The sequence below is a fragment of the Anser brachyrhynchus genome, assembly GCF_964034855.1.
Source record: "Anser brachyrhynchus genome assembly, chromosome: 3".
NCBI classification, from domain to species: Eukaryota; Metazoa; Chordata; class Aves; order Anseriformes; family Anatidae; genus Anser; species Anser brachyrhynchus.
The window spans coordinates 31,949,115-31,975,448 of record NC_137696.1 but is presented as its reverse complement, the minus strand read 5'-3'; the positions used below and the strand labels follow the sequence as shown (position 1 = coordinate 31,975,448).

The window sequence follows — 26,334 nt, the reverse complement described above, 5'->3', positions numbered from 1 at the left end:
ATTTTACTTGACTTGATTTTTAAACGGTCTTCTGTTTCATTTTGAACTGTAGATGTTGGTAATTTGCTTACAGCTCTTCATTAATTGAACTTTATAATCAATAATTCTGAACGAGAAATATGCTGACTAGTCCTAGTCTTGTCTTACATAGGAGATTGAATTATGGATAATTTGTGTGTAATGTGACTCTCTTTTTCCTCCAATGTTTTTGATTTCAGAGATCAGAAATGTTAATATGCCATCTGGGTCTCTTGCAGAATGTTGAGTGCAGTGTTTATAAGAAATTAGATTACCACAGGCATTTATTTGGGAAATATTTTGTGTTTATTAAATTTCTGTTTTTAATTGATGATCTTTTCATTTCCATATGGTTTTGACAAAACCAGTCAGTCTACATTGAAGATCGAAATATGCAAGACATACTACATTTTAACTTCTTTTCTTTCCAAGACAAAGTAAATAGTTTTTCCTTAAGTGTTACTACTTTCTATCATAAAATAAATAATAGTATAGTGTACAGCAGGTCTTATTTTTTTATGTTATCTCATGTTGTAGTGCTATGGAAATAACATTAGTATCTTTATCCTTGCATTGTCTCTAGCCTCTGTGTTTTTGTCTGGTTAACAGCTGTGCTTGTATTGTTGCAGGGATCTGGAGGGTAGATGAGAGCAGATATGTGTTTGCACCACTGTGTTCCTTAATCTGCTCCAAGTCAAACAGGAATCGGTATTTTAGCATGAGTCAGCTCTAACTTGTAGCATCTTCATCTTTATGTAGAAAACAGACATTAGCCGTTGCCTTTTCAGAAATGCTGTGGTATTAAACAACATATCCTCTTTTCATATAGCTACCTCATTGGATTCTTTGTGCCTCTGATATCTTCCTGTAAAAACACCATTTATGCTCTAATTTGAAGAATGTTACTTCATAAGAAATCAGTTTGAAATGTTGATTTTCCTCAGGCTAGTAAGGAAATAACCGTTTGGCTGTATGTAAAACAAGTATTAGAGGAAAAGATATGGCCATTTTCACTGTACTTTTTGTAAGTGGCGTTACATTATTGGACAAAAAAACAGGATTTCATCATAAATGAGTAGAAATGCCTGTACCAGAACTGCTGTGGCTTGAGACTTCCATGAAATGCTTACTTTTTCAGTGCTGAGAGATAAAAGAGTTGGATTTTGATATCTAATCCACATTCAGCTTTCCTTTACAGTTGCCCATCTTTTTCTTTGTTCTGTAAGTGTCTAGAGATTTAAAAACACCAAGTGGTGAAACTCAAGACAAGTCTTGGATCCTATTGCTCCAAGCAACTGGAGCAAAAGCCTCTGCATTTAGTCAGGGCTAAATAAGTGTTGAGAAAAATCTGCTGCAAAACCTCCCTTCCTAGTCTTGCACCTTTCTTCTTGTTTAGGTCAGTAACTGTCTTAAATTGTACCTTATGGGATTCGCTGTTACTGTCACAATTTATTCACACAGAAGATCACATTACATGTTGAATTTGCACATACTCTTTCCCTTTCTAATTGAGCAAGCAAATGAAAAGAATGTTTTTCATTGCCGCTCCACGTTAAGAAATGGCACAACACAACCTTGCTTCTTTGTAGTACTGGTGTTAGCCAACTGATTGCGGCTCTAATTCTGCAGTCCTCTTTCTAGCAGTTAAATGTTGTCTCTTGTCACGTGTACCCATGTTGTAGGAGGCAGCACTTGTTTGATACTTTGCTACTAGGAGGTGGGACAATATCAAATCTGCACCTTCCTTGTCTTTAGGAGAACCGGTTGGGTTTGCGTGGCATTTCAGTGCCACACTGTGCACAGACTTGGCACAACATTTTCAGCTGCTCACTGTGGAGATGCGTGTACAAAGAAGCCTAGAAATTCTGCATATAACCTGGCAGTTGTCAAAGCCTAGCTCCTGTTGCGATGACTGCTTTGCCTTTACAAACAGACACAGGACATACGTAGTATATCTGGGGGAATCTCTTCATTCAAATACGTGCTCTGTCTTCTATTCTTCATCTCACCCAGAAATGGGTGATGTCAAACTCAAAGCTCTGCCTGTGAGGATAATTGATACGAACAGTCTTCCACAGAAGACAAGTCCAAGTAGCAACCAAGTAATCAACCAAATTATACCCAACAAAGACTCCGTTGATGTTGTCCCATGACCTGCAAATCATGAGACAGTGCTCTAAGCCTGGAGGAACTTTGAACTCTTCCTCAAACTCCTATTTATTTCCAAGTAAAGTTTGAAGATAATTATGGGAGATAAGCTTTCCAGAACTGTGTACCGAAGTGAAAGGAAACAGATGACAGAAGTAAAGGCTTGGTACTGTCCCAGTGCCAGGGGTTCTCCTTGTGTTAGCCCCGACCGTCAGAGGTGGCTGATGTGAGCCTTGTGCTGGAGCCCTGACACATGCAGAAGACTTTCAGTATCGGTAGAGCTCTGCACTTGTTAAGTATGTGTGCAGCCAGTGCAAGTGTGGCTCCCATTCTTGCTTCAGAGTTTGTTCTAAAAGGAACGAGTTTGGTTGTTTGTTGTTTTTCTTTGTTTAAAGCAACAACAACAACAAAAATCACCAAACCAACAATGAACCAAAACAAAAAACCCACACCAAAAGCCAGCTTCTCTCCAGTTGTTAATGTAATCTGTCTCATGTAGAGTTAGTTGAGTATGGTTGGCAGTAGTTCACCAGCTACCGGTTGTTTCTGTGAGATGCTTTCACACTTCATTGTGGGTTTAAAGCCATCCTCCTCTAATATTTTGGAAAAATATACCCTAATTCCCTAGGATGGAGTACCACTTAGTGGTATCTATTCACCAGGAAATAAGATACAGAGGCATGAATGTACCAACCATTTCCCAAAGCACTTTGAGAATCTGTTGTACCAAATATGTCTTGAATAAGGAGACTTTTAGTTTCAACAGCAAGCACAACCCTGTAAATTTCATTTCTTATCTTTCTAAGACTAGCCTGTCATACTCTCAATACTTGGCCAAGGTGATCAAATATATTTAAGGTATTTGCTCCCCACTCCATATTTGAGTATTTTATCTTGGAGTGTTCGTTGCTACGGTCACTCTTTCTTACAGTTGCTGTATTTTCACAATGATGTGGAGAACATGAATTCCTTGATTTGTTCTCCATCCTGGCATTTGGAGAACGGGTTTTATGATGCAGGGCATCTGGATGCTGCTCCAGCTATGTGTTCAGTCCTGGAGGAGTAGAAATGCCATGCTTATGGATGTTGTTAGATAAGAACACGTACTTAGCACTGATCCTGAGGCAAGTTCGTATGTCATTTGTGGAAACTGAGTTAGGGCAGTTTTTTCTTCAGAATCTAGCATATGAATGAAAGTGAATACATCAGAGTTCAATTTGATGTAAACTTCTAGTCATTGTAGCTGTTGCAAAAAGCTCAGAAATATAAATAGCAAAGTTGAAAGTTATGTGACAAAAAAATCCCATACTCTTCTAAAAAAAGAAAGGGTGGTGGTGGAGCAGGGCAGTGATTTGATTTGCATGTGTATGGCTTTCTTGGTTAGGTTTTGTTTATACAGCTGGAGAGTTGGTCTGTCTGTGGGTCAGTTGCTTCTGAAAAAAGGCACTCCTGCTTTTGGGCTAGAAAGCTGAAACCCTGCAGATACATTAAATAGCTTAAAGTCTGCTCAGATAAATAACCGTTTGAGCTCAAATATTTCCAATTACTGTTTGGTTTATATTAGGTCAGCTTTAGCTGCAGGAAGTAGTATATTTTCTTTTCTCCCATTTTTTTCTCACTATTGCACTCTCATTGTTTGGATAATATGAACTAACAGTAGGGCCGAAAACCATATACAGCTAGGTATGACGTTAACTCCTCTGATGCCTTAATTACTTGTCAGACTATCGAAGTATAACTAGGAGAATAAGAAGAATTTTAGAAGAAGCTTGAAATGGTTTTATACTTGATTTTTATATACAAGTTTTGAAGAACTTCTTGCTGAAGAACTTACAGGAAATATTCCTGAAGAAAATTTTGCATAAAGTAATGAAATAAGTTACGTATTTTTAAACAAATGAAATTGGAAGTTTGATTTAGAACTTGGAAGTTGATGAGAATTAGAATCTTTTTTTTTTTTTTTTTGTAGAATGAGATTATGTGGCATTGTAAACTTCCAACCAGCTTTAAAAACTTGGTGTCATGATAGAGTGGAAAGTTCAGTTACAACATTTATATTTAAAAATCTGAAAAAAATAGCTCTCATTACTCCATACATACAATGTCTTTTTTATTTTAAAACTGTTTCTAGTAGTCAAAGGCAATTATGGAGAATCCTGGAACCTTATGAATAGCTTATGAAGGTAGATTTGTTTTTGTTTGGCACAATTGTTTTGAAGTTTGAATTTCTTTTCTGATGATTTTTCATAGATACTTGTTTCTGCTGTTAGAATGTAGTGCAGATTTTCTTCGGGATTTTAGGTTAAGAGTGAAGGCAAACAAGGATTCAAAATGCTTCCTCTGAAAATCAGGGTTGTCCCATTCTTTTTTTAAAATCTGAATGTGCTCCTCATGAACACAGCTGATTTTATGTCCCTTAATTTTTTTGGTCTTCTGAGGACATGACACTTGCCTTTAACCTGAAGAACTGAATGTAATCTTTGTAATCTTCTAAGTGTTTTTTACAAGAGGTCTTTTAATTGCTTTTTGCTTTTGCCATTGGCCTTTTCAATCGGGAAGAATTTCTGGTCTTAGTTGTAGAAGTATCTTGCATGTGTAAATAATTTGTCTATTTCTAATTCTAAATAACTTTTTTTTTTTTTAAGGTTAAAAATATTGGGGACTACTTTAAACATCACCTACTGCAGTCAAGGCACAGGGGTGCATTTGAATTGGCATACGCTGGCTTTGTGCAACTTACAGAAATGCTTTCCAGGTAAAAGATGGGCAATTTATTATGTATTAACTTATCATTGTGCTTTCGATATACTTTACCAAATTGTGTCATCAGTCTTGAAATTGGCTGTGCAAACAGGTCCTTGATTTCATGTCGATTTTGTTTGAGTTTGGTGTAGGCACAATTGACATTAGTTACATGATGTCTGTGTCTTTGGACGGTGCTACTTATGGCCAGAGATGGTGCTTAGGCATTGAAAGAACATACAGACATTTTATGCCTGTAGCATTTTTCTCCATTTCTGGAGTGTTAATTTACAGAACAACTCTCAAAAGCTCTTGGGGAAAGTAGGAGTGTAGAGTTCTGCCCCCCAGGCTCCTCCTTCCTCTGCTCTTCCTGCAAATGAATGCCAGACGTTTTGTCTTCAGCCAGGAAGTTTTCCTGGAAACTTTTATTACTTGTCATTGGATGAGTTGTGTATATTGACATTTGGAAGACTACCCGACAGTGCATCATAAGATACGATATGCAATCTTTCCATTTTTTTACCTCCCTCTTGTAATTTTATGCTTTCCTAGAAGAACAAAACAAACAGAACTGTCCTGAGATCTAGGCAAGGGTGCATGTAAATTTCCACTACGTGCTCAGTTACCTATTTTCCAGAATAAATACAAGTATTGGTAATGTTTCTTTGCAACATATAATATTATTTTTTTAATAAGATGAATCAAATTCTCTAATGACTTTGTGGGTTTGTTTATTTTTTAATGTAGTTTTTGGAAAGACCAGTCAAATTCTCAATGTGGAGTACATGTGTTTTCACATCAATGCCAGTGTTCCCCTTTTGCCTGAAGTAGGCTGGTTAGAGCCACTGCTCCATTTCTTTTTTTTTCTTTCTTTGAAGGTGGGGAAGAAAGAGAAGGTGGTAGGTGTGTTTTCATTGTTTGTTTGCTTGTTTTTCAAGTTAAAAATAAATCTGGTAATGGAAACAGTTTTGGTGGTTTTAACACCAACAGAACAGCTGCCTGCCCAGCTTCACTGTGCACCTGAGACAGTTTCCCAAATAGAAATTAGGGTATGGGCTCTAGTAGGGGCATGCCAGTGGGGTAACTGCTTAGCTAGTAGCACTGCTGCAGGAAGAAGTGTTTTACACATTATGGCCTTCATTTTGTTATACCAATGAGGTACATCACTGACAGAACCGTGGGTTATCTGTAGAAGGTATGTTACTTCCTTTTATGTGCTAGCGATCTCTGAGGAGCAATCTCTCGTTTTAAATTGGTCTGTGTAGTTAGTTTGTTGAGAGCCCACACAATCTTGGTTAACATTTGATTATTTACTTCAGAAGGAAAAAATTACTGAGATATAATACTGGTTTTGCTTATCTTCTTATATCAATATACGTTATGTTTGTGTAGATGTTTTTTTCTATACTATGAAGACGTGTTTGAGGAAGCTTTAAGGTGATGCATCAGATGATTGCCCAGTGGCAACCTTTGTGGCTGACTCCCAGTTAACTTTGCTGCTGGTCTAGAGATTTCCTATGTTCAGTACTGTGAGTATTGAGAGAGCAGCTCCTGCAGAGAGCGAGGCAAAACATTCCGAGGTAGTTACTGGAAACATGGACAACAGTTGAGGTACTTCCATTTATCTAGGCACCTTTCTAGAGAAATGGTTGTATTTTCACATCAATTAGTGAATCTAATTTGAGTGGAATACAGAACAGACATTTTATACTTACAATTTTCCAGGTTGATTACAAAGCATTGTTTGCTGTCTGGTGTGTATTTCTGACTGCTGTTTCTAGATAAAACAGTACGCTACGCACTATTTCGTTCAGTCTGAATCTGATGTTGATTTGAGAGGGGGGAAAAAAAAAACAACGCTCATCCCAGCAGCAAAAAACATTCCTTCTTTTCAGTGTTTCTCATGCAGACTTCTGACATAATTGAAGACTTTATTGTTAGCTAAATTTGGTTTCATGTGAAACTTGTTTTTTTCCTGACGCAGAGAGAGGGAGAGAAGTTCGGGTAACAAAACATTGTCAAGTAAGACACTGGCCTTCTCTGTACATACATAGTGACGAATTGAAATCTGTTGTGCCATGAGCTGGTATTTTCATGTCAGGTAGCATTTCCTTGAATGCTTATTAAATGAATACAGCATTCCAAGTAAAGTAAGCTCTTAACAGTATGGAATGCATAGAAATAGTTGCTGAATATTGCAGGATGTTATCCCTAGGTATGTTGGATGTGAACACAAGCATGTATTGATGTGAAAATTACATGATTAAGTTTTAAAGTCTACTTTTGTTTCAGAGGATTTATTCCTCCCATCAGATTGAAGAGAGGCTGGCCATTAGAGTAATACTGAAAACCCCACCCCACCCCTTTATTACCACCAGTCGTCTTGAGGGGAAGAAGGCAGTGAGCCAAACAGGTACAGTCCCACTAGTCTGATCACAGTCAGTGTGCAGGACCTAGAACAGACTCTGTAGGAAAAGCAAACTAAACAGGAAATACTGGAAAACATTATGAAATGTGCTCTGATCTTATAGCAGACCCTGCACATGGCAGAAAAATTGCTTTTCTTTGATTTTCATTTTTTTTTAAATTTCTGCAGAAGCTGAGGCAACTAAACTTCAGTCAAGTTCCTGGTATTTTCTCACTGACAAATTGTAGATTTACAGTGACAAGCTAGAGATGATGTTAGCTCCCTCTCCCCTTTTGTGCTATTGCATTTAATGAAGCACAGTCCACTTAAGGGCAGCTTTATATAACGCTGTAAAATGAAGTGCCAAGCTCAAGATAACTCTGCTTCTTTGTGAGTTACTAAAACATTAAACAGTGTGCATGTATCATCAGTAAAAGCTTATGATTTAAGTAATTTTCCTCTTCTGAATTAACAGTTTTCTAAAACATTCTTTTGATGATGCATACTGCTTAGTATTTTAAAAGGTATGATATTTCAAGTGGAGCAAGTATTCCTTTGGAAAAATCAATTTTGTAAGAATGAGAGAGTAGCTCTGTGGAAATGTATTTGTTTTAATAAAATAAGGTATTTGCCAGGAAATAGTGGTCTTAAGTATTTGTGTTTAAAATAAAGAAGAAAAAAAGACTGAATTCAGAATAGCCAGTAATTCTTTGGTTTGGTACTCTTGGGACACAATGGATTCGGGTCAGAGCCTCTTCTCTGAAGTGGGTGAGCTGAGTCGTGCAGCAAATGCAGTCGTGCTGTAGGTCTGTTGAGTGTCCTGGAGTCTTTCCATTTATCCTGTTGGAGCTGTGAGGCTCCGTTCTGCAGATAAATATGAGCTGGCCTACATCTCTACGTAGCTGACAGTCTTGAAGCATAGGTTCTGGAATCTCTACTAATTTACTGTTGCATCCAAAAATACCGGAGGAGTAAACCTGTGTCTGGGGCAGCTGCTAGTCACACACAGCTTAAATATGATGCCCTGCTGAGTATGGTTGAACTGAAGACCTACAGAAGCATCCTTGACACTTTGTAATTTTTCTTTTGTTAAGACCCAGTGAAAAAATCTAGCATGAGGATTGGTAGATCCCTTTCCCATGCTTCTAGGAACAACTGGAGATAAACGTGGTGCTTCATTTCAATAGCCAAACATTTGCTTAAAGCTATTTTCTGGAAAACTTGCCATTTTTAACTCTATAGTCCCTATATATCAGTTGTTAAAAACAACCAAGAGTAGAGTCTCCAGACAGAGCAGTGGTATTCAGACTTGTCTGAGTTAGTGGTCAAAGAAAAATCATTCCTGCACAGAGATTTCTTAGGAAAGTGATGAAATCTAACCTCTGTGCTGACATTCATTTGGATACAAATTGCTGAGTCTGCTCAAAATATGTCAGTTCCCATTCCTCCTTTTCCCTGTTCACATTCCTTCTATTGGTGTGATGCTCCCTCTGTTTAGCCTACTTAATATTGTCTGTCTACCTTCTGAAGACTGTACAATTACAAAACCAGCAACGTTCATATCAAGGAAAGGAGCAATCTTCTCTCGGAGGGTATTTTCCTGTCATAGGCCCTGAGAAATTACAGGTGCTCGTTTGGTCCAGTAACCTGGTAGGTAGGCAAACTATCCTGGAAGACACCTGACATCTGTTTTAAACTTGGGTCTCTCAGAACCCACGTGAATACCCTCAGCACTTTGTTGTAAATGTTGTTTTGTCTGTTTTGACCTTATTTTATTTGGGGAAGCTTTTCTGAGAGACCAAATAGAACATAAAGAATTCATGGAAATCTCAAAATTATGGTGTTACATAACTGTCTGTACTGCTTTGCTTCACTGAAGTTACCAGAGGAAGGTATGGGAAGAACTATATCATGCAGCACAGCATGCTTATTCAGGAATAATGTATTTTGATCATTTCTAAAGATATGGAGCTTAAATTGAACTCAGTGAATGCAATTTTTATGTCTTATGCAACAAGTAGGGAGTGTGGCATATAGTTTTTTAGTAGACAATGCAAAAGAAAAATCTTGATTTGCTTTTACAAATGTTTAATCCAGTATCTGGAAAATTTTCATCTGAATCCAGTCATTTGCTGTTCTTCTGTACTACTTGTATCGTCGACCTAGGAGTAGACCCCCAGTCCTCTGCTGTACACTCTGGTTCTGACTTTATTGTTGCTCTGAAGTGACTGTAATGCAACTCTTTGCCTTTGCTCAGGTCCCTTAGGCTGGTAGGAAGACTTCTTGAAAAATTTAAGTCTTTCATGGGCTTTAGTGAAATGAAGTAGTATTGTCGTGAACTTTTTAGTAAAAACATAATCAAAGATGTGAAAGAAATAGTTTAAAATGAAGGGCAGCTGTTCAGAAATCCAAGGAGTTTTGTCCACTGAGGGGAGAAAAAACGGTTCTTCTGTCCTATGATGCCTGTAGGGCTGTGAAGTACAGTATATAATGAAATGCAATATATAATATTAAGGCACTGCTCAGTTCGAAGGCACGTTAGTTTTTAACTCTCCGTTCATATTTGTCACCATTTCTTTTCCTCTGTGCTTGGTGAAAGAGTGAGCTTGGGGTAATGATAGTGTCTTTCTGAGATTTTTGAGGTCACCCAAGGTTCTCTCTGCTCAGCATTAGTGCTAGAGAAACCTTGAAACAGCAGCTTTGTCAGTGCAGCTATATCAGTTAGAAACTTGCTTCCTTTAGAGCAGGTGCTATGAAAAGGAGGGTGCAAATGGAAGGACTCCATAGTTTGAGAGGAGCTGTTCCTAAAAGCAGATTTTCTCTAGGCTGGCTTATACCTTGAACACTCCTGTTTCTGACACTTAGATTCTTGCCTCCTTGTTTGTCTGAGAAGGGCAGTATGGAGACTAGGTTTATGAAGAATAGAAATCACCTCACATATATGGAAAAAGAATAATACTACAGCTCTACTAAGAGAGAAGAATGGTGAAAGAAGCCCCCCTTTTCCCCAGAGAGGAATAGATTACAGTGATTGGAAACACTGAATTCTGGATGTACCCGTGTAGAAAATGCTTTTGCTTATATGAAGTTTATGCCACAAACCGCCAACATCCAGGAAAGCCAGATCCAACTTGACCCTTTGTTCTTAACAGACCATTAATTTTGGATAAGAGAAAATACAGCCATATGAGCTAGGGAGAGGGGTTTAGCTTTAACTTTGAATTGCCAGGCTTTTTGGAGTCATTGAAACTGACCACAGAAACTGTTTTGGGCATGTATGAAATTTTTATAAGCGGAAGACAGACAGACAGAAATTTGTGGAAAAATACTTAGCATGCTGCATCTTAAGTAATTTACGTATCAAGTTACTGTGTAATATTTTAATTACCAACATCACTTGCTTGATCTAGAAATAAAAAGTTACTATTTTATTCTGGAAAGTGACATTTGAGCTTTTGATCACGATTTTTACATTGTAAAGCTTCATTATTCTTAAAATGTAGGGCCACCTGCTTCTTGAGGCGATACTCTTCTTGCCAGACCATAAGGAGATGTAGCTGCCAAATTGAAGGGAGTAGTCTCCTCCATTGCAAAGTCAATAGTCTCCAATTTTTATTTTTTATTTTTTAACTTTAATAATACTTCCACATTAAAATAAAAAAAATATTTCATGAAATTGGGCTTTGGTGGGTTACTGAACAAGGTAGAATTACTTGTGGCAAGATCAAAGCAATACAGATCTAAGGGAGTCTGAAGTTGAGTGGATTTCAGTATATTTTTCTTCTTTATACTACTACTGGAAGGGGGAAAAACCCCTTGGTTTACTCAAGTATAAAATATTCAGTATGCTGCATAGCAACTTTTAAATATTTCCTTTGTGCTTTATTTTGTGCTCTTCTGCACCACAGCAGATGTGAGCACGCGTCCTGGAATGTTTGTTTTAATGCTGCGATAACATGCTGCAGAGATTAGCACTGATCTTGGCATGACTAAACAAAGACATTCAACTTCTGCCTAGCTCGGGAGGCAGGACCAGCCGCAGGCATAAGCAGAAGCAGCAGGTTTTGCGGGGTGTGTTGGCTTGGATGAAGAGCTGTAAAGCACAGCCTAGCTGGAGAGACCTATGGAGAGGCTCCCTAGAAGATTGGTTTGTTCTCAGCCCTAGAGTTGCATCCTGCTTCTGAATCCAAAGCTGGCAAAGGAACACAAGGTTAAAGTAACCAAGAAAATAACAGAGGAAAGGAAAACGAACAAAAAATGACCTGTAGTTTCCAGAGGAAGGTGTTGATTTGATTGCTTCTTTCACAGGCTTGGGGAAGGAAGTGGCCTTTTATGCCCTTGTACTAGGTGACATACCTATTGCAAAGCCAGGTTTCTCTTGCTTTCTGTACTGATGGTTCACATCCTGGCAACAGTTTTAATAGAGAGGTGGTGCCCCTAGAAAATGGGGAGAAGGCCTGTCAGCTGGGTGAGAAACCTATGATGGAAATCCTAAGGAAATTACTGGAGAGCAAAAAATCTACTGTGGTTTCTGCTGACCTGTCTGGTGCTTCCTGTGACCTCTGTTTTGAGCATTATTAATTTTTTGTTTGTTTTGTAAAGGAAGAAAAGGAGGGTCACACTACGGATGACAGACTCACTCACGGTCCCATATCAGGTTTTTAGCTTTCCTAAATTCTTGTTTTGTGAGAAGCAAAGAAGTGTAATAACAGGAGTGTAAGGAAGGAGGTAGAAGATCTAGACCTCATGTTCAGTTTTGGTTTTCACATCATTACCTGCTGCATTTTAGCTTTACTTTTCATTCTTTATTACCGACGCCTAGGCAGAAGACTTGATTGTGGCCATACTGTGAGGTCTCACTGCTTGATAATGAATTTAATTACAGCTTACGTTTTTAGGCAGGCCCTATGCAGTTAATTGCAGTTGTATTGCCCACAGTGATTAATTTTTTTTTAGCTCTTCCGAGTGATGTGTCCTGTTAATAGAAATTTTTGTAACTATGAATGATCCTTTTAGAACATTGGTGGAAGATTAATGAGCTGCTCTTTCACACTGAATATGCTGCATTTCATTGAACTGGGCAGAAGAAGGAATTGAAGTAGACTTGAGTTTTCCTTGTCCTTGAAAGTCCTTTGTTTTCAGGCAGTGTCCAGTTTTGTAACTGCAGAGAAGTATTTCATGACAGGAGAGCAATTTAGGTGCTTTAAGAAATGTTTGACTTACTTAATATTTTAAATAGAATATTATGCCTTGTTTTTTATTCCGTTCACTACTCTGAGGTTTGCAGGGCTATTTCCGTAATCCATTTGTACTGTGAGAGGCTTTGGTTTTGTTGTGTATGGTTATTAATACAGCTGTATGTACTAGTTAATATAAGGGTCATACATCAGCTATCATATGACAGAAAGGACAGGAGTTTTTGAAGTGTCTTTTCCTACACAGTAACTGATGTGTATGTGTCTTTGTTTTCTTCTCCAGAGTAGGATAATAGGTCTTGGTTGAAGAGAAGAGTTGCACTGCTGAATGACAGAGTCCTGCTTTTTGTCTAGTGAAATACCTTTTCCCAGTGTCACTTAAAAAGAAGGGTTAAAATAATTTGTATTAACATTGGAAAAATGTAAAATTCCTTTTGAAGTTTATCTTATTTCTTAAAAATTCTGCGTATGTGCTTGGAGATGTTTACATATAGAGGGAACTGTTTCTTAAGGTCACTAATTGCGCTGACTCTGTCCTAGTTTCTTATTTATTTGTTTCATGTTTCTTGTTTGTTTCACGTAGATGCAACAGTAGGAGTCTGCGCAAGATGCCAGAGCAGTGGCTAAGCTGTGTGTTAGAAGAAATCAAATCCTGTGATCCTTCATCGACGTTATGTGCAACCAGACGTAGTGCGGGAATTCCATTCTACATTCAGGTACCAAATACTGCTATTATGCCTGAATTGATACATTTTTTTAATGTTCTTTCTGGTCAGTATGTATATATTTTCTACTTCACCCCCCTCTGGGGCAATTACTTTTTTTTTATCTGCAGATTTTGGTAGTTTTTGTGCCACCAGGAAGCCAAATGTAATTAAGCCATGTTTGATGTTGTTTAGCAATCCTATGGACTCTTAAGACTGCACAGGTTTTTGGCTTGTTGTTGATTCAGGAGCATTTCTAAAGAGAGAGCTGCAGGCTCAATGTGGCTACTGTAATAATCCCTGCAAATTAATAAATTAATTCAAAGATTAAGTAAAGCTTTGTTACCATGTAGCTCTGTGCTTTTTGCATGTGAAGTGGGAGGGTGCTAAAATATGAAGAGGAAATTGAGTTGTAAAATGGTGGCCTAGAAAATACTACAAAAAACTAGAGAAGCCCTCTCAGCTGTAGTGAAGCAGGATCAAGTGATGTCAGTCACTACTGGTTGGTGTGACATTGAAGTCTCAACATTTACCTCTTTCCATTCCTTTGTTTCGTTAAAGTGGACACGATTGCTTTCCTCTAAATTAACCTTCACGATTTTAATTTTCAGCCAGTTTTCTAAGACAGAAGTCCAAGATGACTACGTGATATGTAACTTTCTCCACTCGCTAACGCATATTCTCGGGCACGTTCCAAGAATGTGAGGGACTGCTGGGAGCAAGCTCTCACTGCCAGAGTAATCCGTCTTGCTTGTTTTCCACTCCGAGTTTGCCCTGAGAAAGTTGAGGCAGCCTGCTTCTGTCTGACCTCTCTTCTGTCAGTCACAGCCTACTCCTGGCTTTGCTAGATGTGTGCACGCTACATAGCAGAGATCAGAAGCAGAGCATTGGTTTTAGGGATGTTTTTCCTTTTAAACTTCAGCAGTTAAAGATTTTCCCTTTTATATCTGTAAAGTGTCTGCAAAACAGATTTGGTGACTTCATGTCTGCTGGTTTCCCCATTCACACCACAAAGGTTGAATCCAGTGGGCAGTAGCCAGCTTTAATCCTTAGAATGTGAAAGAAAAACGTCTTTGAATCAATTTTTCATGTAAAACCTAATGCTGTTCAATGCAAGAACTAGGTGGACCCAACAGTATCCCACTGCAGAAAACGTTTGTGTAGTCTGCAGTTGGCCTACATTGCTGAGTCCATATAGCAAAGCTTCCACTGTGCCATAGCTGTTAGGATAAATAGGTCACATTCCTCAGTTCTGACAGCTCTGGAAGAGTATGAAGTTAATCTAGGCAATTAATGAGAAGGTTTGAAATTAACATTGGGGTTAGGCTGAAGTCATTTATTTCCGAACTCTAATTTTACTGTAAAGAAAGTTGATGGTACTCTTTGCCGGTAGTTCTGAACGTGTCTGTAGTACCCAGTAAAATGAATTAAGCCTTAAATAGCATGTTGCATTTAGATAATAAAAATATAAATTGTAATGCATATGCTAACAGTACTGTAATAAGGTTATTTTATTAATGCATAAAATCAAGACTCATTGTGGTCTGTTTGCCATCTGCTTCCTGTGACATTTATTCTTGTTTTAGTAGAACACATCTGTTTTAATGATAATATGTAATTTTAAAGTTATGAACATATTAAATGACCTATTTAAAATAGAAATATGACTACCTAATAGTACAAAGGTACAGCTCCAATCAAGGGGTGAGGAAATGGTGGGACAATGCTACTTAGAGCTCCGGCGTTCCTAGGTTATGGAATCTTTGTCTGCTTTATACTTCATAAATACTATTTTTTCTTCCCTCTCTGTTTCTCCCATTCTTAAAGACACTGATAAAATGACATTGACTACATCTGGGTATCTGCCTAACCTCTATACTTCATTTGGCTTGAAGTTTTTCCGTTTAGTTGTTTTTAAGCAATGTAATGTACTATTAAATAACTTGTTTGAACTGATGCTGAACAGACTCTGGGCCCCAAAACACAAATGGATAATCATTTTTATTAGAAATAAGTGATTTATGATTATCCATTTGTGCTAAGTCAGACAAATTCAACAGGAGCTGCTAGGACAGAGCGAGAGACTGTTTTAACTCCAGTCCTGAACTGAAGGATTAAATTAGAGTATTTTCATCTCAGCTGGATATGTTGGCACCCATTAAACTGTTGCTATTTGGAGATGGATGCATCTCTTCTCTCCTTTCAAAAATGTGCTGCTTATTTTATCCTGTTTTGACAAACAGATTTTATTCTTTGGCCAGGCCATGTCATCTTAAATACGTATGTTACTAGGCTAAAAAATTGTCCATAGTAGGAAATGCAAGCATGTATAATATGGCAGATACTTTTGCTGTAATAAATACTCTGATCATGTGTGTGATAACTTACATTATTTTCTGTTATATACAAAGAAATTTCTGTAAGCAGAGGTATAGTGCGGAAGCGGTTTTCTTACTTAAACATTGAATGCTAAGAATGCCTTGAACAAAACTAAGAGTTAAAACTGAAACTTGCTTTTGCAATTTTTTTTCAGTCATGGTCAGAAGCTAGGCAGCACTATGATGAATATAGAAACCTGGAACAGAACTAGCAGTAAACAAAACGGGCTAGAAATAAGTGTTTTTCTATTAATTTTTCTGTAGGCTTTGTTAGCTTCAGAACCAAAGAAGAGCAAAACAGATTTGCTGAAAATGACCATGAAAGAATTGCTGTCTTTGGCTGCACCTTTGAATGAGTCATCAAGTGTCATTCCACAGGTAAAATACAGCATCTCAGCAGAAGGCAAATGTCAAAGAAGTGTTTGTGTTACTTCAAACAATTAAGGAGGTTATGAGTGCTTTTAATAATAATTTTTTCTAATTGTCTGTGACTGGATTTTAAAACCTTTTGACAAGCACAGGTTATAGAATCGCTGGAATTTGCAAACACGTAAAATATTAAAGGGGATTGGACATAATAGTTTTTTCTAGTATAACAGATACAGTCATTTTCATTTTGAATTTATGTGATCAGTTTACTGGTTGTAGTGTATTGCTAAACAAGCAGATGAGTAAACTTTTACAAGGAAATTAACAAGCAAGCATTTTTTTTCACTTTTAGAGTAAACAAATGAGTTGCATAAACCATATTTTATATAGTAAAAATACTATATGAAAAGTAATTTTTAAGCACAATTAGTAACTTCTGTAACTTAAATATCTGTTTTTGGAATGCATAATAATTGTAAATTCAAGATCTTTATTTTCAAATGCAGTTATCAAATATTTAAATGTATTGTCAACAAAACATGGCTTGGACTTCCAAACACAAAGATTAACAGTGTTCTAATGACTCTGCCAGATCTTCTGCTGGTAGAAATTTATGTAGCCTTGTCAAAGTCTGTGAAGCTACACAGATTACCACCTTCCCCTGCAGAGAGTAGAGAAATATCAGAAAATTCTCCATATGGTAAAGCAACCCTGGCTGTCAGTTTTAGCTTAATACTGTCCTCCTGTGAGCTGTAGTTTATTTTTTCTCACAGTATCTATTGCATGTCAAGAATGTTGGAAAAGATGATTCTAAACTTTGAAAGTTATTTTTACAGCCATGATAAGCTAAGGAAAAAAGAATGCTGGCCTTCTCTTGTAATGCCTGGACTGTATTTATTAGACAAATATATTTTTAAACCATAATTGTTTTTTAACAGTGTTTCCTGCTGTAGCATTTTAATCTGTTAGTTTTAACAGTATTCTGTATTTAGTATTCTTGTATTTAGTATAGAAAGGAGTAAATGTGCACATGGATTATTTGTGTTTCACGTGTTGTTAAGGTAATTAACATGCATTAGGTTTAAGATTTTTTTCACTGAATTTATATTTTTTCCTGTATTTCTCTTACCTCCACAGGTTCATGCTTTAAATATCCTGCGGGCACTGTTTAGGGATACACGTTTAGGTGAAAACATCATGCCGTATGTTGCAGATGGAATACAAGCAGCAATTCTAGGGTTTATGTCACCTGTTTGGGCAGTAAGTTAATTCTTAATTTTGCTTCTCTAATGTAACAGGATTTATAGCGGTGCTTCTCCATGAAGCTATGGTTACATTTGTAAATGATAGTACTGCAGTTGCTGGAATGTCACATGTTGCAGTATTTTAAGATACAATGAAGAATACTGTAGACGTGCAAAAAAAAAAAAGTCATGGTTTTGTTCACAGTTTTTGGTTTTGTTTGAATTTTTCTCTGTAATGTGAAGTGTTGATACTGACAAAAAGTAGAGACAAAGATTGCCCTCTAGATAAGAACACATCTGGCTATTAAATTTTGAGTCAGTATTCCTAACTTGTATGTACATTTTTTCATCCATTTTCCCTGTTACTTTCCTTTTTAATAAGAGAGTATTCCATATGGAATGTGAAGGTAGAACGTTTTATGATCTGCCATGGATAGGGTGGAATCCTTTTAATCAGCAGAATCTAGATACATCCCCTATGTTAAAGAGAGACATCTCCAAAATCTGAGTTTCTGTTAATGCCATCTTGATTAAGAGGAAAGATGTTATGAAATACTTGTTTCTCTTTTTTAATCCCTGAACAGTAGGCATGCACTGTCCTTCACTCAGCTGTTTTTTTTTTTCAACTCTACATTAGTGGCTGTATTTAAAAAAAATTAAATTACAATTCAAAGGAATTTTTAAAACTACATGTTCTTTTCTTTTTTCCTTTAGGTAAGAAATTCATCTACACTTCTTTTTAGTGCTCTAATTACAAGAATTTTTGGGGTTAAAAGAGAAAAAGACGAAAATTCCAAAAAAAATAGGTAAGCTTCACTTGGTACCAATTTTAAGTTTGCAAAACATGACCTTAGCCAAAAACAATTTGAAAATGTTGCTTGCTTTATGGATATATTTGAATCATGATGTTATGAAAACATCTAGGTTTGCTTAAACTGTACTGCCAAGAAATAAGCTCTAGGGCTAAAAATACGTGCTGTTAAACACCAAGAGTTAGTTTGTACTCACGTGTGATTTCACAAAAAGGAAATGTTGCTCAGAGGTGTGGGTATCTGTGTCTCTCACAGATGTCCTATGTCCTTTGTGGTCATAGACTAGGCCTATGGCCCTTCTAAGAGAGAGAGAGAGAGAGGGTTGAAGGAGAGGGGAGGCAGTGGTCACTTGTGTGGTCCCTTATCTCTAGAGCAGGCCTGGAGGTAATCTTACCCATACTAATTTGAGATTTTTACCTTCAGTCACTTTACTCTAGAACATCCTATCCCTCTTTCACGTCTCTTTCCTCTAAGCTCCAAAAGCGCCAGCTTAAAAAGCTGCTTCTTTTCCAAGGTGGTATTATACACAACAATATATACATATATATATACAATATATACAACAATATATACAATATACACAACAATATATAGTTGTGCTCCAGGTCTTCTACTGTCTCCCTTTCTTATGTAAGTCAATTGTTCTCTGACTCTAACGCTCTTCCCAGTCATGTGCATTTCCATTTCTCTTAGCTCTCCTGTTCGTGCACAAGCAAAAAGCAGAAGCTGGCTGTTGCAAGTAGGCATTCTCCCACCCTCATGTTTTCTTTGGCCTTTAGGCCCTTCCTTTAGCTTCTGCGGCAAATGAGGCATGTCCATGCCCTGTGCTTTGTAGCTGAGGCTCCTGCACTGGGAGGGATGCAAAAATAACCCCAGACACAGAATAAACTTATTATTAAAAATACTCCTTGATAAGTCTGCGGGGCCACAGAGAGGTCACACGATGGATATTATGGTAACCATTTCAGAAATTCCTAGTGGATTTTCAAATAATGGGGAAGGTGTGAGATTTCTGAGAGAAGGCAAATGTTACGATTTACCTTTGAAAATTTCTGCTCATGTTTATTCATTATACAGTGATTCCTTTTCTGTGTAGCTAATGTAATTCTCCTGCCCATGGTAAGAAACCAAATGTCCTGGGATGATAGTAGTCTTTGTGGTGGCACTGTTTTAGCTCTTCAAAATACTTAATTAATTTCAGGTGTAATTAAAAAAAATAATAATTACTATGCATATGTGAGTGTGAAGAAGAAATATAGGTGGAACATTAGAGGGAGATTTCCCTTAGAAGATAACTTTGCCACAGAAGTGATTTGAAACGTCACCTCTCTTACTGCTTGAAATAAACTCTTTTTCTTAAACCTAAATCTCTTTTTACCTAAACCTGGAATTCAGTTCCACAACCCCTGAAAGCCAAGTAGAGAAATAACAAACGTTTCTCATTTCTTGCCTTTTTGTTTTGTTTTTGTAACAAAATTTCCTTTTTTATTTTTTCATTTTTTTCATTTCTCTATCGAGCCCTTACTGAAAGTGAAACTTATAAACCTGTATCCCAATGAAAAACTCACCAGTAACCTCTGCAGTGTGAGGGTAGACTTGACTTCTCAAATACAAGCCAGTGTGGTGAGATGTGTAATCTGCGGTTGCTGTTTGTGAAGTTGCAGAAAGTAATGCATCTCTTGGGGAAACAGCAGAATAAAGGAAAGCTAACTTCTATACATTTGAACTCCTTAAAAACTGTGTTAATTTTTTATATTACTGGCTCTGTCAAGTTGCTTCTCTGAAGCTTTTTGCTTATGGTAATTTGTTTGTAGTCACTTTGACCAAAAGATTAATTAAAGTTGGGTTGGCTTCTTTCTCTTTTTTCATTTTGCACTTTTTCATTAAACATTGTATGTCGTGAGTTCTGCCGTTTCCCTTGTGTAGTGGTCAACGCCACAAAACAGGGAACGAAAAAGTGCTTCTAAAAACAGGCCAGAGTGAGGCAGCAGGTGTGAAAACGGAGACAATCTCAGGTCATACAGCATAGTTTAGGTGATATGATTTCAAGCTTGACTCCTATCTCTATTGGAGGTATTAGTTTGGAAGGAAAATGATGCAGAGGTGGTTTGGCTATTCCGCTTGTAATGCTTCTCCCTCTTACACCAGCAGCCATGGGTTGAAGCTAGCCTGAGGCGTGCAGGTAGGGAGGGAGGTCTGTCGGTGGTGCGGTACCGGTAGGTGTCACCGTTGCTGCACGGCTGTCTGCACCAAGTCCCTGGGGTGCAACTGCACTTGGGCACTTCTCTTGGGGAGCTCTAATCTTGTTTTGTTTAGTGTTTTGCCAGAACAGAATTCATATATTAAACTAAAGTGATCTTTTTTTTTTCTGCTTTTAAGTGTGGCAGTTTAACTTCAAAAGAACTAGCATTTCGGCAACTCGCATCTACAGGAACTTGTGTGAAAGTCATCCGGTTTTGAGATGCTTGTTCTGTTGCCTGCAGGTCATTCTGTTTGCATTAAGGGGAAGTCAGTCTGTAGACCCAGAGACTAAAACGCTGAGGCAGCTATTAGGACCATGCATAGGTTTCCAGTTTGCCCTTCTGATTTTAGGGTTTTAAATCTGTTTCTCCTGTGTCAGCAGGGAGCTGTGTTATTGCTGGGCTTCTCTGTCAGAAAAAGGATTGACTTTCTGGTCATTTTCTTGAGAAGAGTTCTTATGAAATTGATACAGGTCGGGGGGAGGGGATGACATTCATGTAGACTTCCAGCAAGAAAGATTTTTTGGAAAAGTACTGGCAACTCTAATTCTGTGTTACTTTACTATTTTTTGTTTGTTTGTTTTATGCTTCCTTTTTTATTTTATCTCCACTAAAGTTTCACACATAGCAAGCATCCTTTATACAAAAGTCACAGGCCTATCAAGTCTTTTTGCTGCTTTTTGTTTGCTGATGCCTTTTGTTTGCCTTTGCCCTTTGCCTTCAATTCTGGTGTCATGTTGTCCATTAGCAATAGGAAGAAAAACTGTGCGAAGAGGTCCCTCATCTCAGTGAGAGATTTAAAGGGGTTTCCTAAGTCTGCTGGCACAAGTTTTAAGTTGCATCTGTGGTGGCTGTTCGCACTGTTGAGCAGAGGCAGAAGAGGCACGTTGAGTGGGCTTTCTGGTCTTTGAGCGGGTACGAGGAAGGTCAACCAGAACTGTCTTTCTGAGGACAAGGCAATACTGAACTATGCTAAAGAAGGTCCCTTCTCTGGAAGCTTGGTGTGTGCTTTGAGGAGACAATGGTTGAAGATTACATACGCATCATGGCTCCTGCTTCTTGGCTGTGCTGAGGGTCCCCTGCATGTGTTTGCAGCAGCAGCTGTGTTGGCACAGCTGGGGAGTGGAGAACTGGGGCAGTGAGGGGAGAGAGATTTCTTGAGCAGAATTCTGTGCTGATGCCAAGCTTCACTCTTAATGGTTCACTGGAAATTTGAAGGGACTACTCCACATCACGCAGTATAGGAGATGCAGTCATAGCCTGTTTTCATTAAATTCTGTGTCTTTTTAATTTCAGCATGAGTAAAGAAATAATGAATTGGAAAACTAATACTTGAAAAATAACAACTGCATGCAGCTCTTACAAGTAAAAGAAAAAGCATGTGAAGACTCTTTACAGTGTTCTGTGCAACTCTACAGGTCAAGCATTTCTTCCTACTGAAAAGAAAGTTAGAACCAAAGAAATTTTTTAGTTCTCTTTCTTCCTCTTTCTGAGAAAGACTGTATCAGAAATTTTAACACTGCTTTGTGTGTTTATGCATGCATAGATATTTGGCTAAATGATGCTTTAAATTCCAGATAATTTGCATTTTATAAATGGTTCTGTTAACACCTGTAGGGTGGTTTAGTTTAGTTTCTGTTTACTTGATTTGGAAGTATAATTTTCTTAAACATTATGATCATTTCAAATCTGCGAGACCTTAAGTGAATTAGCCACAGAAACGCAAAATACTGAAGTAGCTACCACACTATCAACTTCTACCTGTTCTCCAGCCCCACTGCCATTCAGCTTTTAGTCCTGTTCTCTAGCTGCTGTGGCCCCAGTGCTCCAAGTGCATCCTCCCACTGGCTTCCCTAGCCATGCTGGTTCTCCGGAAGCACCACTCTGAGGAACGTGTCAAAAACCCAAGTACTGCACTTGGCTTAGTATAAATTTGTTGAAGTAAGACTTTGAACAGCACTGAGTGTGGTAGACTGGAGAGCCACCTGTGGCAGATGAGCTTTGCCTCTCGTATTTTGATTAAATTGCTGTTTCCAGTCTTCTTGTGTAGTCAATTCACAATGTAGATTTGCTGATCCCATTCACTTCTAAAGAAGCTGGGGTATAGCGTGTACTTTCTATTCTGTATTTTTTTTTCCCCCATGGGTATTATTTAGCAATGGTACAGATCACAATTCATCTAAAGTAAATGTTTGCTCTAGTTGATGTAGGCTCGTTTTCGTCATATGAAGAGATGAAGAGATTCTAAAAATAAAAAGGAATATATATTGTGATAGTTAATGCACATCTGTACATGAAAGTCAAAATAATTTACATATAAAGTTAACTGAAATTAATTCTGAAATGTAATTAAATTTCTCATCGTAGAGGAATTCTTTTCTAGCCAAATACATTACAGTAGCAGTAGTGATACTTTCACCTACATTGTTACATGCTTACACATGGGCCATATGTATATATACACACGCACATATATATACATATATACTTTTGTACACACGCACACACGTATCTGTATGTATATTTATTTGTATATCAGAACCCTTTTTGGTGTGTAGTCCAGTGCTAATTAAATACACTGTTGTCTGTTATTAGACAAAACTCTTCTTAGCAAATGTCTACTATTCCTGGCTTTTATCTTTTTTCAAGGATGGGCATAATCAGAAATTGTCTTGGAGGCAGTTTGCCATTTTAACTAAGGCATGCTTCAGTTTTTGGAGCAATAAAAAGGGATTGTCCTGGCTTATCTGAAAACTGAAGTTTTTTGGGTTGGCATATGAATGTTGCAAAATCCTCAGAAAGAAGAACCAATGGCTTCAGAGGCTGGGGTTAAAAGAAAGAGCAGGGGGAGGATTTCACTTGGCTTCTGACCTTGATGGAGGAGGTTTGAGTAAGGAAAAGCTTTAACTCTTTTGATTAAAAAGCTATGTTGTAAGCAAGGCTGAAATGGTACAGTGCAACCTCATGATTTTTACCTGAAGTAACTGGTGCATAACACAGTTTGCATTTCTGAGGGGAAAAAAGGTCTTAGGTATTTTGATTTTAGTGAAGGGAAAATGCGCATGCAGAAAAACACTTAGAAAGCTGACAACACACATTTTACGTTGAGTAAATATTCATGCTTTTAGGAAAATGAGTATGAATGCAGCCATGTTCTCAGTATTGGCTTAAATATGTTTGAAAAGAAATTAGCATTTATTGCCGTCTACATAGTACTTTTTTAAGTCTTTATTTTCACTGATAGCAATCAGTAAATGTTGATGACTATCGATAACTTTAAGCACTTGAAAAGGAGAAACTTATATAATTCTAATAAGGTAGATGAGAACTATGTAGATATGAATAGGTTTTGAAGATGCACTACAGGCTCTGAGGCAGCCAACATGCATGACTGCCGTCTACTTTGTTTTTATTGCAAGTTGAGTGTTCAGCACTTCTCAGTAAGTGGTTGCTTGCACGCTTGAAGGTCACTAAATCGGACTAAATTAGCTTTTAAAAGCACTGATTTTTTTTCTTGCATATTGACATGTGCGTGTTCCTTAACATTAAGGCTTTGTGTGAACGCTAAGATTTGAAGATACTGCAGTTTACACTGAAGGTTTAGAGGAAAAGACTGCAAATGGAACACTCCAGTGCAAACCTTTCTTTTCCTAATATTATTCCTAAGTTAAATTAATCTGGTATTATTTTCCTTTTCACCAAGCCGCTTTACAACTGTAGCTTCAAGTACATAAAATACATTTTAAGTACGTGATTCCTGTTGAATGTTCCACATCTTCCAACTTCACAGCTGAAAAGTCTGTTTTAGGGAGCGGAGCACTGTCAGTCTCAGTGGCGGCCTTGTTAAAACATGGGCAGTGCAACATGCCAGCGCTGACAGGATTTATCAGGTGGGTCTGTGCATGCCTACAGCAGAGTGGCCTGTAGTTCTTTGGTTTGAGCTGAAACAAACTTTGGTGGCACTAATCTGGTCAAGATGGCACACTGGTGTTGGAAAATGGGGTAGTCCTTAGGAGAGTTTAGGAGTCCTTAGTCCTTAGGAGTCCTTAGGAGAGTTTCAGTTGAGGTGAAAGTATGGCTTTACTCAAAACACTTGCCTCCGAGCTCTGTGTCTCTTGGACTGCGTGCTGCAGAGGGAAGGGTTGGGATTGCTTTATCTTGGATCGCCTTAGTGCTGCTTCCACAGCGGCTGAAATGTTGGGTCCGTGACTGGGAGTTTTCAGGAGTTGTCTGAGCCGATTAAATGCCCCTGCTCTGTACTTTGCTTCTAGCTCCTTCTGCACCACACTTTGCAGCCTGTCCCCTCCTTGCCACCTTGGCTGTTCCAGTGAACAGTGATTGCTCGCCAAGTAGTCATTCAGGATTTGGGACATGGAATTGTCTTGTGAGGGGGTTGTTTTGTTTAAAAAAAAAAAAAAAAAAAAAAAGGAAAGAAAACTTTCCCTTTTCTGTCTGCCAAAAATAGGCCACATATATTTTGCTCAGGTTTTTTGTTTTTAATGCTCAGGCTCTTTTTTATTGACTTTGACAGATTTAGAAGACTTAATCTCAGAGCTGTCTCAAGAAAACATGCAAAAGTTCAGGCTGAATCAGATAACCATGCTGGCTTTCACTGATTAACAGCTCAATAACAATATGCTTGTTTAAACACAATTTTGAACAAGCTTCCTATTCTGAAGTGCCTTTGTAATAGGAATAATGATGATAAGGTGATATTAACTTGTAAATTTGAGATAAAATTTGTGAAAGTTTTATGTAGAAACAGATGCAAATTGAGAACAAGCTCCTAAAGAAATATGTCCCCCTCTTTGCTCCCCCTCCCCTTGTTACTACTTCAGTTATTCTATTTGTTTCACTACTCTAAAATCCCTTGCAGCAGAAAAAAATAACTGTTCTCCTTGAGGTTGAGGATGTCCCTAAATGATTTCTGCTGATTTTAGGAGTGCAAGGCATGTATTTGTCTGAAATATGGAAAATCTGCAGAACCATTTTTACTTCAAGGTTCTGTTTTGTATACACAGAGTCAAAAAACACCCAAATCCCAGCCAAATCTTTAGGACCTAAACACACACTTATAGTATTGTGCATGTGCAACTATGTGTCCATGCTCTCCTCACCAGGGAGGAACTTCATAATGTGCTGTCTTAAGTTAGAGCCTGAATATGGTAAAGCAACCTGAATGAAAGTTTGTCCAAAGTTAATGCTGGCCTGAGGTAACCTAATCCATTCGTTTCAAATGAGTGAATTAGGGGCATAATGCTTCTACCAAGTGAGTAAAATGTTTTCAATGGAACAAAAATTACTGCAAGCCTAACCGCATGAGTCGACAATGCAGTTTCTGTTGTAGTGATAAAAATTTTCATTAATATGAATTGATACAATTATTCTATTTTGTTCCATGCATAACGTATACGTCAGTTATTCATGACCTTCACCATACTAAGTGATAAAAAGCTATTCTTCACAGAATATTCCCATATAGAGATGAACAGTGTGGGTTGTTTGGAGGTAAAATTTACAATGCTAAATTTGTGGCAGGAGATTAAAGATAATAGCTACATAGGCAGTGATTGTACAGAACTATTAGAGGCTTTCTAGAGATACATAGATAATACTTCTGTGTGTGTGTGTGTATATACACACATACACCTGTACACACTCATGCAAATACCATTCAAGCTTCAGAAAAATAATTCTAAAATTATTTATTATAAATGTTTTATTTTTAACTGTTTATATGGTTTTACATATATTTATAAATACACATATATATATCAAAATTGGGTGTTGATTAATATCCTGATACAGGTACCAGGTTGTATATGTGATGTTGGATTTAGTTGATGTTCCCTATTTTTATTGTGAGCCCATTGTGCATTTATTTCTGTTGCTGGTACAACAACAATAGTGCTTTTGGAAAAAGACTTGCTAGTTATTTTAGTAAACTGTGTGTTGCATAATTACTCCTCTCAGTCACACTTTTCCTGAAGTATTTGTTCTGCACAGGTGCTCTTTCCGTACCTGATTACACAAAGGGTATAATAAATAGCAAAACAAGAGGTATAAAGAAACTTGTA

General features: G+C 37.6%; 1 protein-coding gene across 2 annotated transcripts in view; it reads left to right on the top strand.

The window, feature by feature from the left end:
* The window catches only part of THADA (THADA armadillo repeat containing), a 166,320-nt gene that overhangs the window by 20,942 nt on the left and 119,044 nt on the right, over window positions 1-26,334 (top strand). For both annotated transcript variants that reach the window (XM_080586672.1, XM_080586673.1), the window contains exons 22-26: window positions 4,812-4,921; window positions 13,094-13,226; window positions 15,857-15,970; window positions 17,099-17,221; window positions 17,920-18,011. In XM_080586672.1, coding sequence (XP_080442798.1) covers window positions 4,812-4,921; window positions 13,094-13,226; window positions 15,857-15,970; window positions 17,099-17,221; window positions 17,920-18,011 — 572 coding nt within the window. The remainder of the gene's footprint in view (window positions 1-4,811; window positions 4,922-13,093; window positions 13,227-15,856; window positions 15,971-17,098; window positions 17,222-17,919; window positions 18,012-26,334) is intronic.